At 41.4% G+C, this 17,265-nt stretch overlaps 1 protein-coding gene and 1 long non-coding RNA gene across 3 annotated transcripts in view; one reads left to right on the top strand and one right to left on the bottom strand.

The window, feature by feature from the left end:
- Positions 1-720: 720 nt before the first annotated feature.
- RCCD1 (RCC1 domain containing 1) lies at positions 721-8,045 on the bottom strand. Of its 2 annotated transcripts, XM_069098648.1 has the most exons (7): positions 7,644-8,025; positions 6,055-6,478; positions 5,828-5,949; positions 3,209-3,304; positions 2,836-3,006; positions 2,428-2,457; positions 721-1,751 (listed from the first exon to the last, which is right to left on the bottom strand). In XM_069098648.1, exons 1-7 carry the CDS (start codon positions 7,858-7,860, stop codon positions 1,603-1,605), a joined length of 1,209 nt encoding a protein of 402 aa, XP_068954749.1. In that variant the 5' UTR covers positions 7,861-8,025; the 3' UTR covers positions 721-1,602. The 2 variants fall into 2 exon arrangements, with proteins under 2 accessions (XP_068954749.1, XP_068954750.1); XM_069098649.1 differs by lacking the exon at positions 2,428-2,457 and having other exon boundaries at positions 7,644-8,045.
- LOC138169298 (uncharacterized) overlaps positions 6,506-17,265 on the top strand; it is a 13,100-nt gene continuing 2,340 nt past the window's right edge. The window contains exon 1 of the long non-coding RNA XR_011170318.1: positions 6,506-7,187. This is a non-coding gene — a long non-coding RNA (uncharacterized lncRNA). The remainder of the gene's footprint in view (positions 7,188-17,265) is intronic.

The raw sequence follows: 17,265 nt of genomic DNA on the forward strand, positions 1-17,265 counted from the left end.
TGCATGTCCATAACAGGACTCTAGGCTTATAGCTAGGAAGAACCTTCAAGTCCCTCTCCATTGTACCATGCTGCTTCCTGATGAAAGAAAATGAACCATATAAAACAAATTATGTGATTTACAAAAATTGATTGTTATAAATGTTTTCTTCTAGAAATACTCTAAATTGGGATACTCAAAGATGTTAATATGTAGATTTTGCAAAGAGAGAATGCTCTCCCATGTACACTGAAGTAGCCATCCCCTCCTTCAGTGGGACCTGAGCCTTCATTTTAAATATGAGAAAACTAAGACCAAGAATAGCAGTGAGGTAGAGAGGGAAGAGCCCTGAACTGCCAAGTTGGAGGACAGAGGGTGAAATGCTACATCTAGTTATAGTTTAGTGAGCAAGTAATTTAACTTCTCTGGGACCCTTGTGGCCTACTTGGTGTCTAAAGGAAATCACCACTAACCATGGTTAAGGATCACAAGTCCCATGCTTGCTGACATTTTTTTCCTAGTCTAAGCAAAAACATACCACATTACTTGATGCCTTAAAAAAATGGTCCATTAGGGATGGCTAGGTGGTACAGTGAATAGGGCACCAGTCCTGGAGTCAGGAGGACCTGAGTTCAAATCCAACCTCAGACACTTAACACAAAACTAGCCGTGTGACCTTAGGCAAGTCACTTAACCCCAATTGCCCTACCATCCCCCCTCCAAAAAGCAAAAAAAAAGGGCTATGAAAGTAAAACATTTTAATAAAATAAGATGTGAAACATGTCAAAAGTAGGAAGTGTCAGGGTTTTTGTTCTTTTGAAGTGTGCCTCACCCCCAAACATCTGTACTTCCAAGTCTAAGTAAAAATCAGAGTTCCTAATCTAGAACCCAGAAAATCTTCACCATGAGTCTGATATTCTGACATTTAGGATGAAAACTGCCCCTGTATTGATGCATAACAAATTATTTGACTATAAGAATGGGGGGAGTGAGTTCTCTCTTGCCTCAGTTTATTTGGTTTTCCCATGAATACTTTCTACCCCTTTTTCAACATTTGTAAAGGATAGCCAAAACATCTTCATTTCTTCCCATATATATTCTTCCTGCATAGAGCCCCTTCTTTCAGGCCTGGGAAATGCCCCTGATGATTGCTGGTCTAAGTGGAGAGGGATGTATCACCAGAGGCTTAGATTATGAATATTTTTTGGCTGAAGTACAGCAGAATCCCTAAAACCATCTAAGATATGGGTAGATTGTATAGAACTATAACAGCTTTTCAATGCTAAAGTTAAAAGGTATATGTATCTGTTACTAGCATTTCAAAATTGTCAAAGATAGTAACTTGAGGAGAACTAAATTATTTTACCTGAAAATCTGTTTTCAAAATTTTTAATGAAGCAAATTTTAGGACTGAGCTAGAGGTAACTTAGAACTAGGCATGCCCCAAACTAAACTGTTGGTTTCTTGCCTTGCTAACAATTGCCAATACCAATACAGATATAAACAGGGGCAAGGGTTTTCCACCCTTTTCCCCCTAATTTGTTTTCTGTACCTATAAAAAGACATAGGGACACACAATTGATCACTTGGCTACAATGAGGTTTTGTCCAGTAGGCTAGATGGTTAGGTCTTCCCTTCCACGGCATACACATACGTGTTCCATGGGCCACAGGTCACAGCTTCCACATGAAGCAGATTGTCTGTAAAATAGTGCACCAGCTGGGGCTGATCCAAACTGGCTGTATTCTTGTGACCAAGTTGTCCATATTTACCTGGAGTAAATGTAAAAACAAATGCCCTCAGCCATTCCTTCTCCCTAACCTTCCAGCCCCTGTTACTCCTAGGGAAATGACTCACTCCACCCCCAGTCCCTTAACAGGAGAGAGAGTTACTTCAAGTTACCACTGGTAACCCTGCAGTACCATTGCAAAAATCCCAGTATTCCAATGGTTAGAAGTACTTGAAAGCACCTGGGATAAGCCAAAGGTTTCCAAGTGCCAATCCTGAAAGGATCGCCTCTCTATCTTTCCTCTAATGCCCCTTGAAGACAGACGCACACAGAAATGCCTGCTGGCTTTGAGGTTTTTGCCTTTTCTCTGATACTTTCTTTTTTTTCTTCATCTTTTATTTTTTATTTTTGGAGGGCAATTGGGGTCAAGTGACTTGCCTAAGGTCACATGGCTAGTTTTTTGTGTTAAGTGTCTGAGGCCAGATTTGAACTCAGGCCCTCCTGACTCCAGGGCCGATGCTTTATTCACTGCACCACCTAGCCTCCCCTGATATTTTCCTCAGTGCTTCTGGGGACTGCAGTCTTCAGGGCCAGAGAACTTAGGGATGGACTTCCTAGATCCCCCTCCCTAGTATCAAACACTGGTCTTCAGTCCTTCACCTTTGTTTATTGTGGCCACGACTTCTTCCCCTGGCTTTCCTGCAGGTAAGGTTACTTACCCCAGCCCCAAGTGTAGAGTTCCCCATCTCCTACAATTGAAATAACCAAAGTGAGAAGGTCACCACACCCTTCCTTGTAAAGGCATTTCAAAATCAGCCAAGAGTTTAACCCCCTTTGAAGAACTGAGAATCATGTACATGGACAAGATGTCTGGAAGCTATGGAATTTGTGAATTCTCACTGGCCAACAGTGAACAGACCAAGCCTGGCTGGGGAACTGGGTTGGTGCTTTGTTTGCTTTGGTGGAAAATTGCCTGGACAAGGGGCTCAGTCCCATAAGAGGGCCTTACTCTTACAAGTAGCCACTAATCAGCATTTGCTTATCTTCATTTACTATGTCACTCTGGGGGTGATGAAGCTGGCTAGTGCCAACAGTTACCAACTGACTCCAGGCCCAGTCTTACTTACGTGTCACCACAGCTGTGTGTCGGGATCCACAGCTGGCCTTGCTGACCTCTGAGCCACTGGGAAGATCCAGTAATGCTGGGAAAGGCTGAATTGATATGAACTGAGCAGGATCTCCATCCCCATCTTTGGCTGGTATCTTTGCTTCAGGACTACATGAGCAGAGCCCAGAAGCTCAGGGACAAACAAGCAATTTTCAGTTTAATGAGTAGATGAATGGCAAAGGCTGGCCTGCTTTTTGCTATGGACTCATAAAGGGGCTGTGCAAATTTTGTTTCAGTGAGAGGACGACTAGGGATGCTGTAATGACAGGCACCTTCAGGGACCAGAATAAACGAAACAAGGAAGAGGGGCCAAATAAGATGTAACCTCTTACCACCTGCCACCATTTTCTCTCTTTCTGTTATGGCTCTGGAAGGCAGTCCAAGTTGCCCAGATTCATTCCAGCCCCAGATGTAAAGATCACCAGCCTCTGAAGAAAAAAAAAAAGCTTTTTAGAGCTAGCATTTTTATAGAAAATAGATGGAACTACATACCTTCTTAGCAGGGTAATGGTGCACTCTAGTGCAATCGGTTGGTCAACAGTCAATCAAGCTTTTGTTAAGCTTTCACTATGTGCCAGGCACTATGCCAAGTGCTAAAAATACAAAGCAAAGCAAAAGTACTACTAACCCCTGTCCTCAAGGAACTCAAATTCTAATGGAGGAAACAACAATGCAAACAGCCTTGCACATACAAGCTATATTTAGCGTGAGTGAAAGGCAGGATCAGAGGGAAGGCATTCGCAGTCAGTGAACCAGGAAAGGCCTCTTAAAAGGGTGGGATTTGGGCTGTCTCCACAGAAGGAGATGGAGGTGAGAAAGGAGAGCATTCCAGGCTTGGGAAACAGTCAATGGTAAAGAACAGAACTGAGAGATGGAGTGTCCTGTCTGAGGAACATCCAGGAGACCACTGCAGCTGGATCTTAGAGGATCCATGGAGGGGAGTAAAGTGTAAGAAGCTTGAAAAGGTAGGAAGGAGCCAGACTATGAAGGGGTTTAAATTCCGAACAGCACCTAATATTTGATTCTGGAGGTAACAAGGAGTCAATAGAGTTTAGGGGTGACATAGCTAGACCAGCAATTTAAGACAAATCACCTTGGTACCTGAGTGAAGGCTAGACTGGAGTGGGGACAGACCTGAGGCAAGGACACAAATCAGAACACTAATGCAATAGGACAGATGTGAGAAGATGAGGGCTGGGGGGCAGAGCGGGGCACTGCTTGTGTGAGTGAAGAGGTTACTTATGCTGCAAAGGTGGAAACAAGACAACAATAAAATGAATGTGTTGAGTGTAAGTGAGGAGTTGAGGAGAACACCAAGGTCAAAAGTCATGACTAGAAGGATGGTGATACCATCAACAACAATAGCAAAGCTGAAAAGAGAGGAGGATTTTGGGGAAAGATAATGAGTAGTATTTTGGATAGGCTGAGTTTTGAGACGCCTACAGGACACCCAATTTGAGATGTCCAAAAGGCAGCTGTGGTTTTCAGTAATATGAGACTATAGACCAACAGAGAGGCTAGGGCCACACATCTAGGAATTATCTGCATAGAGATGATAAGTGAATCCATGAGAGCCAATGAGCTCAACAACAGACCTAGAACAGAGCCTAGTGCATGTGACCCGATAAAGATTCAGCAAACGAGATGGAGCAGGAGAGAGCAGGGTCACAAAAACCAAGAGGGGAAAGAGAATCCAGGAGAAAAGGGTGGTGGGAGGGATCAAGGGCTGCAGAGAGATCAATAAGAATGAAGACTGAGAAAAAGCCATTAGATTCAACAATTAAGAGATCACTGATAGGGGCGGCCAGGTAGCACAGCGAGTAAGAGCACCAGCTCCAGTGTTGAGAAGACCTGGAGATTGAATCCCGGGCTCAGACACTTAGCACCCACCCAGAAACACCTGGCCATGTAACCTTGAGCAAGTTACTTAACCCCAATTGCTTAGGGGCGGCCAGGTGGCTCAGCGAGTAACAGCACCGGCTCCAGTGTTGGGATGACCTGGATCAAATCCAGGCTCGGATACTCAGCACCACACCCAGAAATAACTGGTCGTGTAGCGTTGAGCAAGTTACTTAACCCCATTGCTTTAAAAAAAAAAAAGATCACTGATAACTCTGGAGAAATTTCAGTTGAATAATGAGGTAAGAGGACAGATTATAGAGAATTTAGAAGAGTGAACAGAAGAGGAATGCGATGTTAACTAAAACAGGGTTGGATGGATCAAGAGGGATTTTTTTTTTGAAGGATGGGAGGGATATGAGTCAGTTTACAGGCAACAAGGAAGGAGCTGGTCATCAGGGAGAAACAAGATTGGAGACAGAATGGGGATGATACAAGGGGCACTCTACTGGAGAAGACCGGAGGAAATTAAATCAAAGGTGCACATGGACGGGTCATGGGAAACAGATAAAAAAATTGTGGGGGAAGATGTCTAAGAGATGTGAGCATTTAATGCATTCCAAAATCATTCATAAATTTATTCAACTAATCTTTACTGGCAGTCAATATGTGCCGAGCATTGTGTTCAGTGGAAATGACTGTGGCATGTGAGTTGGTTTTGTCTTTCCCTGAGTTGCCAAAGCCATGAACAAAGATTTAGATAAGAATGGGACAGGAAATCCATTGGATAGGAAGGCTAGAAAGAGCTGCAGCTTACAGGTTGGAAGGAGTAGCCTCCTCCCATAGGATGAGGCTGTAGCTCCATTCACAAGCCCTGAAATACTAAGTAGGTCCTAAGGAGGCCATACATAACTTATCATCTCTGTATCCCTCACAGGGGCCACGTGATGCCTACTTAATGAATACTTAACTGACTGCCAGACCTGAACAACATCCCTTTCCCAGGGTCCTGTCCAAGGTCTTATTACCTCTCACCACCCCAAAGGAGATCTATGACTGGGTTGAGAAGAAGGAGCCCAAGCTACCAAAGGAGCAAGAATGAGGAAGCTCACCACTCACGCTGAGAGAATGCCACCCGCCAGCTGCGACTTGGGCCATGGCTAGGCCCTGAAGTGCCTCCAGCAGCCGAGGCTCCAGCTCTGCCTCCAGGGCCCCATGGCCCAGCTGGCCAAGTCTGAACAAAGAGAGACACACAGGCACTGGGGTTTCAGAGCTCTTTGCTCTGGGCTGCCCACTGCAGGCTCAGGGCCCCCACCCTGACCAGATTTCCTCCACTTACCTGCCTGTGCCCCAGGTGTACACCTGCCCCATTCCACCCAGCAGCAGGGCATGCTCTGCCCCCAGCACCAGCTGTTGGGCCTTCAGCTCAGGGGACAGGGGCTGGGAGAAAGGCTGCTTGGGGCTCACATACCACCCCGGGTCAGGGACTAAGGGTAGTAAAGCAGGATCCAGGGGGCCTCCTCCATGACCTCCAGCCTGGTCCCCAGACCCAGAATCCTCTTCCCAGTCTCCCTGATGCATGATCGGTTGTGTCCACAGGGGCTCCCCTTGCAGCTCAGGGGCTGCAGCCCAGGCCTGCACCTCTGCTGGGGTTCCTTCCACCGCCAAGCGCAGCACAAGCAGATGCTGCTCTGAGGCCAACAAGTCCCTGCAGCGGGAGAGCTGGCCATTCACAGACCCCGACAGCACTAGGTGCCTGTCTCCTGGAAAGGAAGAAACATCCTGTATTAGGGCTGGCATTTGGGGGTTGTACACTGGAGGAGTGTGGGGGTGCAAGGCACTGGGCCTTCTGAGTGGGCTGAGTACACTGGTGTGGAGTTGTGTGCACTGAGATGGGGTGTGTATGTACTTGTGCTGTACAAATGAAAATTAAAGCACTTTATGGGCAGAGATTTCCCCAGAAAATCACGGCACTTGCAGATGTCTATCCCCAATGATCCGCCTGCCACCACTTCCTTCCGATGACCACCCTGCAGCATCACCATTCCTTCCTGCTTCTCTTCTGGGGCCTAAACACAAACAGGGACTCTCCCCTCTTACAAGCACTCTTCACCTGTCTGTGCAGGTACAAAACTTCAGGGACGACTGTGTTATGATGAGCCAGATGAGCTGGTAAAACCCGCCAGTCTAGCATCAGACAACAGTGCTTTGTTTTGTTTTTCAAAAAACCTATTTTGCATTTGCACTGACTCCTTAACAAGTGAACGAATCGGTAGTTCCATGGATATTTCTGGGACCAAATGTGACCTCAAAGTACAGGTTCAGCTAAGGATTTGCTTATCAGAAACCAGCTGTCCGCAAGAAAATTTCCCACCCAATCTTTGTGTGAAAGTTAACGGGAAACCTTGTAACTTTCCACCAATCGGAAATGGCGTGAAACTGAAAGGACGCGGGTCTACGTGTGTGATGGAGGTGGGCGTGCTGGCATGGGGGGTGGGGGTGTGCGTGTGCGCGCGCGCCTGCGCACACCTAAGGGTCTCTGTAGGCTATCATGGAGCCATGCACCTCAAGAGGCGGCGCAGGAATGCGGGTGGGGGTGGGGGGATGGGAGGAAGCGGCGAGACTCAAGAAGGTAGGGGACTGTGGAAAGAGGAGGGGGAGGGGAGGACGAAGAGCGGAAGGAGAATGGGAAGGAAAGAGGAAGTGGAGGGGAGAAGAGGTGGAAAAGCGGAGGAGGAGCGAGGAGAGGAGGGACAAGTGGAGGAGAAAAAGAGGAGGAGGGGGAAGAAGAGTAGAGAGGAGGAGAAGGAGAAGAAGGGAAGGAGAAGCGGAGAAGGAAAGGAGGAAGAGGAGGGGGAGGGGCGGTAGACGTGAAGGGGAAGGAGGGAGGAAGTACGGGGAAGTGCCCCACCCCCTTCCCGCGCTCACGAGTCAGGAAGCCGGTGAAGCTCCAGCTTGGCCGCACGTAGAGGACGTCGGTGACCGCCACGCGGGCCTTTTCTGGCTCTCCCTCTCCGATGTCTTCCAGCACAAGCGGCTCGGGCTCGTGTAAGCTGCTCCGCGGCCCCCGCTCCGAGCCCAGGGCCTGGCCGAAGCCGCGGAAGCCGAACCCGAACCAGCCGGACCGCACTAGCGGCCTGTCCATGCCGGGCGCGCTGGCTGCCCTCGCGGACAGCGCCCTCTGCCGTCCTGAAGCCGCGCGCCTAGCCCGAGCCCTGTCTCCGGAGGGCGGGGCTGAGGTTGGAGCTTACTGATTGGGGTGAGGCCCCTTCAGTCCTCCCGCTGTGCTGCCGGCCCCAAGTCGTGCTCTGCTTCCAGTAGCAGCGCAGTTTTGTTAAATTATGAATGAGAGTAAAATTGAATTGCACATGTAAATTTAATGCAGACTTTAATTTCTTCCTACAACTAGCCGCGCAGTCTTTCAGCAAGTGACTTTACCCCTTAGGACCCAAGTTTGCCTCAGCCATGAAATGGAAATAATAATAATAATAATAATACAGTAATCTCTTACCTGCCAGAAGGGAAGGCTCGGAATAGATGACCTCCTGAGGTCCTTTTAAGGGCCAAGATCTATAATTCCTTAATTTGATACACAACTTAAATAACGATGACTGTGCAGTGTGACAATTAGGTATAAGTAGTAATACTAGCTAACATAAAAGAATCGTAAGGCTTGCAGAGGCTGGGGCAATTTAGAAGTAAATGAGACAATCAAAAATTCATTAGAATAGGTCCAGCCCTCATTATAATATTCATTGTCTCTCATGACCTGTTAACCAATCAGAGTTAATTGCCATCCTCTGGACCGCCCACTTTCCAAGGGCATAAAGCCATAAGCCCAACACCATGATGGTCTTTGGCATTTGAGAGAGCCACTGACCTCTTTTATTAAAATACTAACATTATTAATAAAATGATTATGTCTCTCAAACTTTTTAAATGTCACAGTTAGCTTCTATAAAATAGTAAAAGAACCATAGGAAGGCCTCTAGCAATTTGGTGCATCTTCTAAAAGAGAATTTATAGAAAGACCTGGACAGAGTTTAACAGAGTGAGAAAGAATAGAAAGTACTAACTCTTGATATTATACTCGATATATCATATGGATGATATCCAAGAGTAGTCTCAACATGAGTTAGTCAATAAGAATTTATTAAATATATGCTACATGAAAGAGATAGAACAAAGATGACCAAATACAGGTTGGAACACAGATGAACTCTCTCAACATTCCCTTCCAAACAAATTTGAAATAACTCCTCAAATCAAATTTTGGAGCAGCAGAGGCAACAAAAGGTCAGTGGGAGATGTTTTTCCAGCTTAAGATAATTTAGGAGGTCTGCAGGATAAGTCTGTAACACTAAGGTAGGCACAGGCCCCAAGTCCAACAGGAGCACCTGCAGTCGGCCCTTGAGTTGACCATGACTGCAGCAGCAACTTTGGGAGCTCTTAGCCCAGAGACAGTAGGAAGGTTGGAGAGCAAGTCAGAAAGAGATTCCCGGGGACCCTTTGCTGGCACTGGGTGCAACTGGCACTGATTGACTAGTATTTATATAGTGCTTTGAAGATTACAAAGTGTTTTATAATATAAATATGAACTCATCTGATCTCACAACAACCCTGGGAAATAGGCAATATGATTATCACCACTTTACAGATGAAGAAACTGGAGCAGACAGAGGTAAAGTGACTTTACCAGGGTCACATAGCTTTTAAATGACTGAGGCAATATTTGAACTCAGATCTCCCTGAGATCCAGGCCCAGAGCTCTATCCACTAAGCTATCTAGCTGTCTCAAGATTCTTATCTTGGGGGCGGCTAGGTGGTGCAGTAAGAGACCCGAGATGGATTCCAGCCTCAGATACTTAACACCCACACAAAAAAACTGGCCGTGTAACCTTAGGCAAGTTTCTTAACACCAATTGCTTAAAAAAAAAAAAAGATTCTTATCTTGAAGGAAATGTTATAGCATAATAAATCTATGATTTCTCTCTGATCTTTGAGGCCAGCCATTCAATTCACAGTTTGTTTTTTGTTTTGGGGGTTTATTTTTGCTTTTTTTGGAGGGGAGGAAGGCAGGGCAACTGGGGTTAAGTGACTTGCCCAAGGCCACACAGCTAGTAAGTGTTAAGTGTCTGAGGTCACATTTGAACTCAGGTCCTCCTGATTCCAGGGCCAGTGTTCAGTTCACTTCGACACCTAAGCTACCCCTTAGCTCTAATCCTAAGGAGAAATATGAAGAAGATCCTTGAGAGACTTTCAGTTTCTGAATGGTGAAATTATTTTTCTAGAAGTGAAGTAATTGTCTACAATAGTGATGGTTTGAGGTAACTATAGCTGTGATAACCAAAATATAAATACTAAGTTTTTGTTTTATTATTGATTTAATTTTGTAATAAAGTAGATGTTCAGTAATTTTAATATTTACTATATTAAATCACAGAGATTAAGGTAATTAATAATTAATATAGATAGACTGATTGATAGATAGACAGACCAATAGATAGGACCTTTCCCTCCCTTTGATCTCTTTGGGGTAGATGTCTATTAATGGTATCACTAGGTCACAGGGTACAGATAGTTTTATAATCTTCCTGATACATTCAAATTGTTTATCAGAACCACCCTTATTTTCCATTTGGTAGAGATATATAATAACTGTTCTTTGTCTTTGTATATCTCTTTCTATTTCATTTTGTCTAGTTTGAAAACATTTTTTACTTATCTACTCACATATAGATAACTATACAAAAGATACATGTGAGAAGCCATGTAAAAGATTATGGAGTACTTAGTTATCTTCAAAAATCACTCTGATTTACTGTTGGATAGAGGGGGTAGAGAGGGATGGCACAGGGAGATTACCTGTAGGGACCTATGACAAAGAATTTTTTTTTAAGAGGAAAAGCAGTTCAACCAAATCAATAATATATCAGTAGTGTCTAACAGTAGGTGCACTTTTCCACAATGATAATCCCTTACTTCTGCAAAAAAGAGAGGAAAGTACATTTTTTCAAATCTCTTCTTGGGCCAAGCTTTGTCATTAAAGTTACACAACATTCAGTTTCTTTTTTTGTTCTTTGTACTTACATCATTGTCATTGTGTATATTGTTTTCCTGGTGATGGAAAGAGTGATTTTTCACTCTGATTCAGTTAATATGTCTCCCCATAATTCTCTGAGTTTTTCTTGTTCTTACAACACAATAATAATTCATTACATTGATAGATCACAATTTGTTTTGAGTATTCATTTCTCAGTTGATGGGCATCTACTAACTTTCAAGTTCATTACTACCACAAAAGAAAGTGCTACTATCAATATTTTGGTGTTTATGGGATGTTTATTTCTGTCTTTGACTTACTTGGGATATATGTATAGTGGTGGGTTCTCTGGGTCAAAGGGTATGAACATTTTAATTGCTTTAAAATTTTCTTTTTTGGCAAGGCAATCAGGGCTAAGTGACTTGCTCAGAGTCACAAAGCTAAGTGTCAGGTGTCTAAGACTGGACTTGAACTCAAGTCCTCCTGATTCTAGGCAGGTGCTCTATACACTAGGCTACCTAGCTGCCCAAAACACAATTCCAAATTGCTTTCCAGAATTGTTGTACCAAATCACAGCTCCAATACCAACAAAGACACCAATAGTGTATTATCAAAGTACTTGTTGTTTCATATTTCCAGCTTTTGTCATCTTTGCCCAATTTGCTGGGCTTAGGTAAAGTGAAACCTCAGGTGTGCATTTCTCTTAGTAGTAGTTCGGAACAATCTTTCAATTGGCTATTAGTATTTGTGCTTCTTTTGAGAACTGTTGGTTCATATCCTTTGACCACTTAATCTATTTAGGACTATAACTTGGTCTTATATTTGGGTTAATTCCATGGGCAAGTCATATACTTTCTCTAAGCCTGTTTCCTCACGTATAAAATGAGGAAAATAGTGTCTGCCATACTTTACTTCATGGGATCATTGTGAAGATCTAATGAAAAATCTGCATATAAAGTGCTTTGCAAACTTTAAAGGCTTCTCAATGTTGGCTATTATTTTGGATAAAGGGGAGTCTGTACTAAGGGCATTTCCTTTTCCTCTTTTATCAAATCATTGTTATTGTAGGAATATCCTGGAGGCTAAATTATAGATGTTACCCCTGTGATCAGAATGACTTGATTTCCATAAGTTGATGTGATGCTTTTTATTTTTATTATTTTTTTGTCCTTATAAATATTGCCTCCAGTCTAAACAATATTGGTTGATTTGGCAGGTCCATTTTTTTTCTTTTTGCTGTTTAGTGTAGTCTTGGTGGAGGAACCAACTGCCTGTTTCTATAAAGTTCTGGACCAGCTTCCAGAAATCTGGGACTTTATGAGGATTCCAGAGGATCAAAGGCTTCATGGGAGGGCTTGAAGTTGTTAGAGAACTTGTCCAAGTGATTGGAGTTGTGATCTCTGTTGTGGCCTCAGGGCTCTGACTTCACATATGCTGAGCCTGGATATATACTGCCAAAATTGACCTCTCTCTCTCTCTCTCTTTTTTTTTTTTTTTTACTAATTTGTTTGTTTACTTTTAGTTTACAAGATTCAATTCCACAATTCCTTGAGTTTCACATTTTGTCCCCCTCCCTCTTCTACCCCCCATGGTGGCATACATTCAAGTATAGGATCTGTAAATACTTTCACATTATACATTAGTCAGGTTATAAAAACGGATTGTATTGGAATGAAAAATGGTAAAGAGGACATAGAACCAAACAAGAAAAGGAAAAAGATAAGGTATTTTGCTTCAATCTGGATATAAACTCAGTTCTTTCTAGTTCTTTCTCTGGATGCACACATTTCTCTCCATCATGAGTCTTTTGGGATTGACTAATATCGCTGCATTGCTGAGAAGAGTCCAGTCTATCAAAGTTGGTTATCACACATATGTTGTGTCTGTAATTGTGTACAAATGTTCTCCTCGTTCTACTTTTCTCACTCAGCATCAGTTCGTATAAGCCTCTCCAGGTAAATATGAAGTCCGTCTGCTCCTCGTTTCTTATAGCACAGTAGTATTCCATAACATGCATATACCACAACTTGTTCAGCCATTCCTCAATTGATGGGCACCCCCTTAATTTCCAATTCTTTGCCACCACAAAAAGAGCTGCTATAAACATTTTTGTACATATGGGTCTTCCTCCCACTTCTATGATATGTTTGGGATATAACCCTTGGAGTGGTATTGCTGGGTCAAAGGATATGAAATTATTTATAGCCCTTTGGGCATAATTCCAGATTGCTCTTCAGAAGGGCTGAATCAGTTCACAACTCCACCAGCAATGCATTGGTATTCCAATTTTCCCACATCCTCTCCAGCATTTGTCATTTTCCTGTTTGTCATCTTAGCCACTCTGACTGGTGAGATGTGGTACCTCAGAGTTGTTTTGATTTGCATTTCTCTAATCAATAGTGATTTAGAGCATTTCTTCATGTGCTTGTAGATATCTTTAATTTCTTTCTCTGAAAATTGCCTGTTCATATCCTTTGACCATGTATCAATTGGGGAATGACTTGTATTCTTATAAATTTGACTCAATTCTCCATATATTTTAGAAATGAGTTCTTTGTCAGAGACATAGGTTGTGAAGATTCTTTCCCAATTTCCCACCTCCCTCTTAATCTTGGTTATATTGGCTTTGTTTGTACAGAAGCTTTTCAATTTCATGTAATCAAAATTATACATTTTACATTTTATAATGTTCTCTAGTTCTTGTTTAGTCATAAAGTCTTTCTCTCTCCACAAATCTGACAGGTAAACTATTCCTTATTTTCCGAGACTGCTTACAGTATCAACCTTTATACCTAGATCATGCACCCATTTAGACTTGATTTTGGTATATGGTGTTAGATAGTGGTCTATGCCCAGTTTCTGCCATACTATATTCCAGTTTTCCCAGAAGATTTTGTCAAATAGTGAGTTCTTATCCCAAAAACTGGGGTCTTGAGGTTTATCAAACAATAGATTACTATAGTCGTTGACTTCTGAATCTTGTGTGCCTAATCTATTCCATTGATCCACTCCTCTATTCCTCAGCCAGTACCAAGTAGTTTTGATGACTCTGCTTTATAATACAGATTGAAATCTGGTATAGCTAGTCCACCTTCCCTAGCATTTCTTTTCATTAATTTCCTTGATATTTTGGACCGTTTATTCTTCCAAATGAATTTTGTTGCTATTTTTTCTAGCTCTATAAAGTAGTTTTTTGGTAAATTAATTGGTATGGCACTAAATATATAATTTAATTTAAGTAAAATTGTCATTTTTATTATATTAGCTCAACCCAGCCACGAGCAATTGATATTTTGCCAATTAGTTAGATCTGACTTTATTTGTGTGAAAAGTGTGTTGTAGTTGTGGTCACATAGGTCCTGGGTTTGTTTTGGCAGGTAGATTCCCAAATATTTTATAATGTCTACAGTAACTTTAAATGGGATTTCTCTTTCTATCTCTTGCTGTTGAATTTCATTAGAAATATACAGGAATGCCGAGGATTTATGTGGGTTTATTTTATATCCTGAAACTTTGCCAAATTTATTTATTGTCTCAAGTAGTTTTTTACTCGATTCTCTAGGATTCTCTAAGTATATCATCTGCAAAGAGTGATAGCTTGGTCTCTTCTTTGCCTAATTTGATTCCTTTGATTTCTTTTTCTTCTCTAATTGCTACTGCTAACATTTCTAGTACCAGATTGAATAAGAGGGGTGATAGTGGACACCCTTGTTTCACCCCTGATCTTATGGGAAATGCTTCTAGCTTCTCCCCATTACATATAATACTTGCTGATGGCTTTAAATAGATGCTACCTATTATTTTAAGGAAGGCTCCATTTATTCCTATACTTTCTAAGGTTTTTAATAGGAATGGATGTTGTATTTTGTCAGAAGCCTTTTCTGTATCTGTTGAGATGATCATGTGGTTTCTGCTAGTTTTATTGTTGATATGATCAATTATACTGATAGTTTTCCTAATATTAAACCATCCTTGCATTCCTGGAATAAATCCTACCTGATCAAAGTGTATTATTCTTGAGATAAGTTGCTGTAGTCTTTTTGCTAATATTTTATTTAGAATTTTTGCATCTATATTCATGAGGGAGATTGGTCTATAACTTTCTTTCTCTGCTTTATCTCTTCCTGATTTAGGTATCAGTATCATATTTGTGTCATAAAAAGTATTTGGTAGCACTCCTTCTTCACTAATTTTCCCAAATAGTTTTTAGAGTATTGGAATCAATTGTTCTTTAAATGTTTGATAGAATTCACTAGTAAATCCATCTGGCCCTGGAGATTTTTTTCTTAGGGAGTTGACTGATGGCTTGTTCAATTTCTTTTTCTGAGATGGGGTTATTTAAGTAATTTACTTCCTCTTCAGTTAATCTGGGCAACTTATATTTTTGTAAATATTCATCCATTTCCCTAAGATTGTCAAATTTATGTGCATACAATTGGGAAAAATAATTCCTAATTATTGTTTTGATTTCCTCTTGGAGGTAGATTCACCCTTTTCATTTTTGATGCTCATAATTTGGTTTTCTTCTTTCTTTTTTTTTATCATATTGACTAAGGGTCTATCAATTTTATTGGGTTTTTTTTTTCATAAAACCAGCTCTTAGTTTTATTTATTAATTCAATAGTTTTCTTAATTTCAATTTTATTACTCTCTCCTTTGGTTTTCAATATTTCTAATTTAGTATTTAATTGGGGATTTTGAATTTGTTCTTTTTCTAGGTTTTTCAATTGCATGCCCAATTCGTTGATCTCCCTTTTCTCTAATTTAATCATGTATGCACTCAGGGATATAAAACTTTCCCTAAGAACTGCTTTTAATTCATCCCACAAATTTTGGTATGTTGTCTCATTATTATCATTCTCTTGAATGAAATTACTGATTGTTTCTGTAATTTCTTGTTTGACCCACTCATTCTTTAGGATTAAATTGTTTAATTTCCAATTAGTTTTTAGTCTATCTTTCCCTGGCCCTTTATTGCATATATTTTATTGCATCATGATCTAAGAAAGATACATTTAATATTTTTGCCTTACTGCATAGAATTGTGAGGTTTCTATGCCCTATAACATGGTGAATTTTTGAGTATGTGCCATGAACCGCTGAGAAGAAAGTATATTCCTTTTTATCCCCATTCAGTTTTCTCCAGAGATCTATCATACCTATCCTCTCTAAAATTCTGTTCACCTCTTTAACTTCTTTCTTGTTTATTTTGAGATTAATCAAGTTCAGAGAGGGGGAGGTTAAGGTCTCCCACTAGTAGAGTTTTGCTATTTATCTCTTCCTCTAATTCCTTTACCTTCTCCTCTAGGAATTTGGATGCTATACCACTTGGTGCATATATGTTAAATAATGATATTGCTTCATTTCTCGATGGTGCCTTTTAACAGGACATATTTTCCTTCCTTATCTCTTTTAATTAGGTCAGTTTTTGCTTTTGCTTTATCTGAGATAAGGATTGCTACCCCTGCTTTTTTTACTTTAGCTGAGGCATGAAATATTTTACTCCATCCTTTTACCTTTACCCTGTTTGTGTCCCTTTGTTTCAGATGTGTTTCTTGTAAACAGCTATTGTAGGATTATGATTTCTAATCCATTCTGCAATACGTCTGTTTTATGGGAGAGTTCATTCCATTCACATTTACAGTTATGATTGTTATCTGTTTCTTTCCCTGCATCCTATTCCCTCCCCTGTTAATGCTCATATTTTTCCCCCTTCTCCCTTCCACCCCTTAATAGTTTTCCTTTTGACCACCGCCTCCCTCAGTATTCCCTTATCAGTCCCCCTCCCTTTTTCTTCCCTTCCCCCTTACTTCTTCCCTCCCTAAACACCCACCCCTTTTGTAGCCCTTTCCCCCTCCTACTGCCTGTAGGATATTTTTATACTTAATGAAGTGTGTTATTTCTTCTTCGCACCAAGAGTGACAGGAACAAATCTCATGCAAAGCTCCTCTCCCTCCCCTCTTTCCCTCTAAAATGATACTTTTTGCATTTCTTCTCCATAGAGTCCTATGCTTAACTGGTTGTTATTCCCTCCTTGCACCAGAACCAATGAGGGAAAAGTTCATGTGATTCTCATCTCCCTCCCTTCTTTTCCTCTGGTATATTGCTTTTATGCCTCTTTGTGTGGCATAATTTACCCTTTTCCACTTCATTCATTCCTCTTCTTCCATTGCAGTCTCTTTGTAGCCCTTAATAAGATTTTTTTATCATCATTTTCTGTATTTTATTCCCATACCCTCTACTTGTCTATAAACAGTTTGCTCTTATTAAATAGCAGAGTGTGTGTGTGTGTGTGTGTGTGTGTGTGTATGCATGTGTGTGTTTACCTTGTTTACCTTTCTATGTCACTCTTGCATCTTGTAATTGGAGGTTGAATTTTCCATTGAGCTCTGGCTTTTTCATGAGGAAGGTCTGGAAAAAATTCACCTCTCTTGTAAAGCTTTTTCTTCAGTTCGTAGCAATGGTGAAAATATCCTAAGGTCTTTGTTTACTTGCACCGTGTTTCAT

Source organism: Petaurus breviceps, unplaced genomic scaffold, assembly GCF_028583685.1.
Source record: "Petaurus breviceps papuanus isolate PSGF00001 unplaced genomic scaffold, PetGlider_PUasm1.0 37, whole genome shotgun sequence".
Taxonomy (NCBI): domain Eukaryota; kingdom Metazoa; phylum Chordata; class Mammalia; order Diprotodontia; family Petauridae; genus Petaurus; species Petaurus breviceps.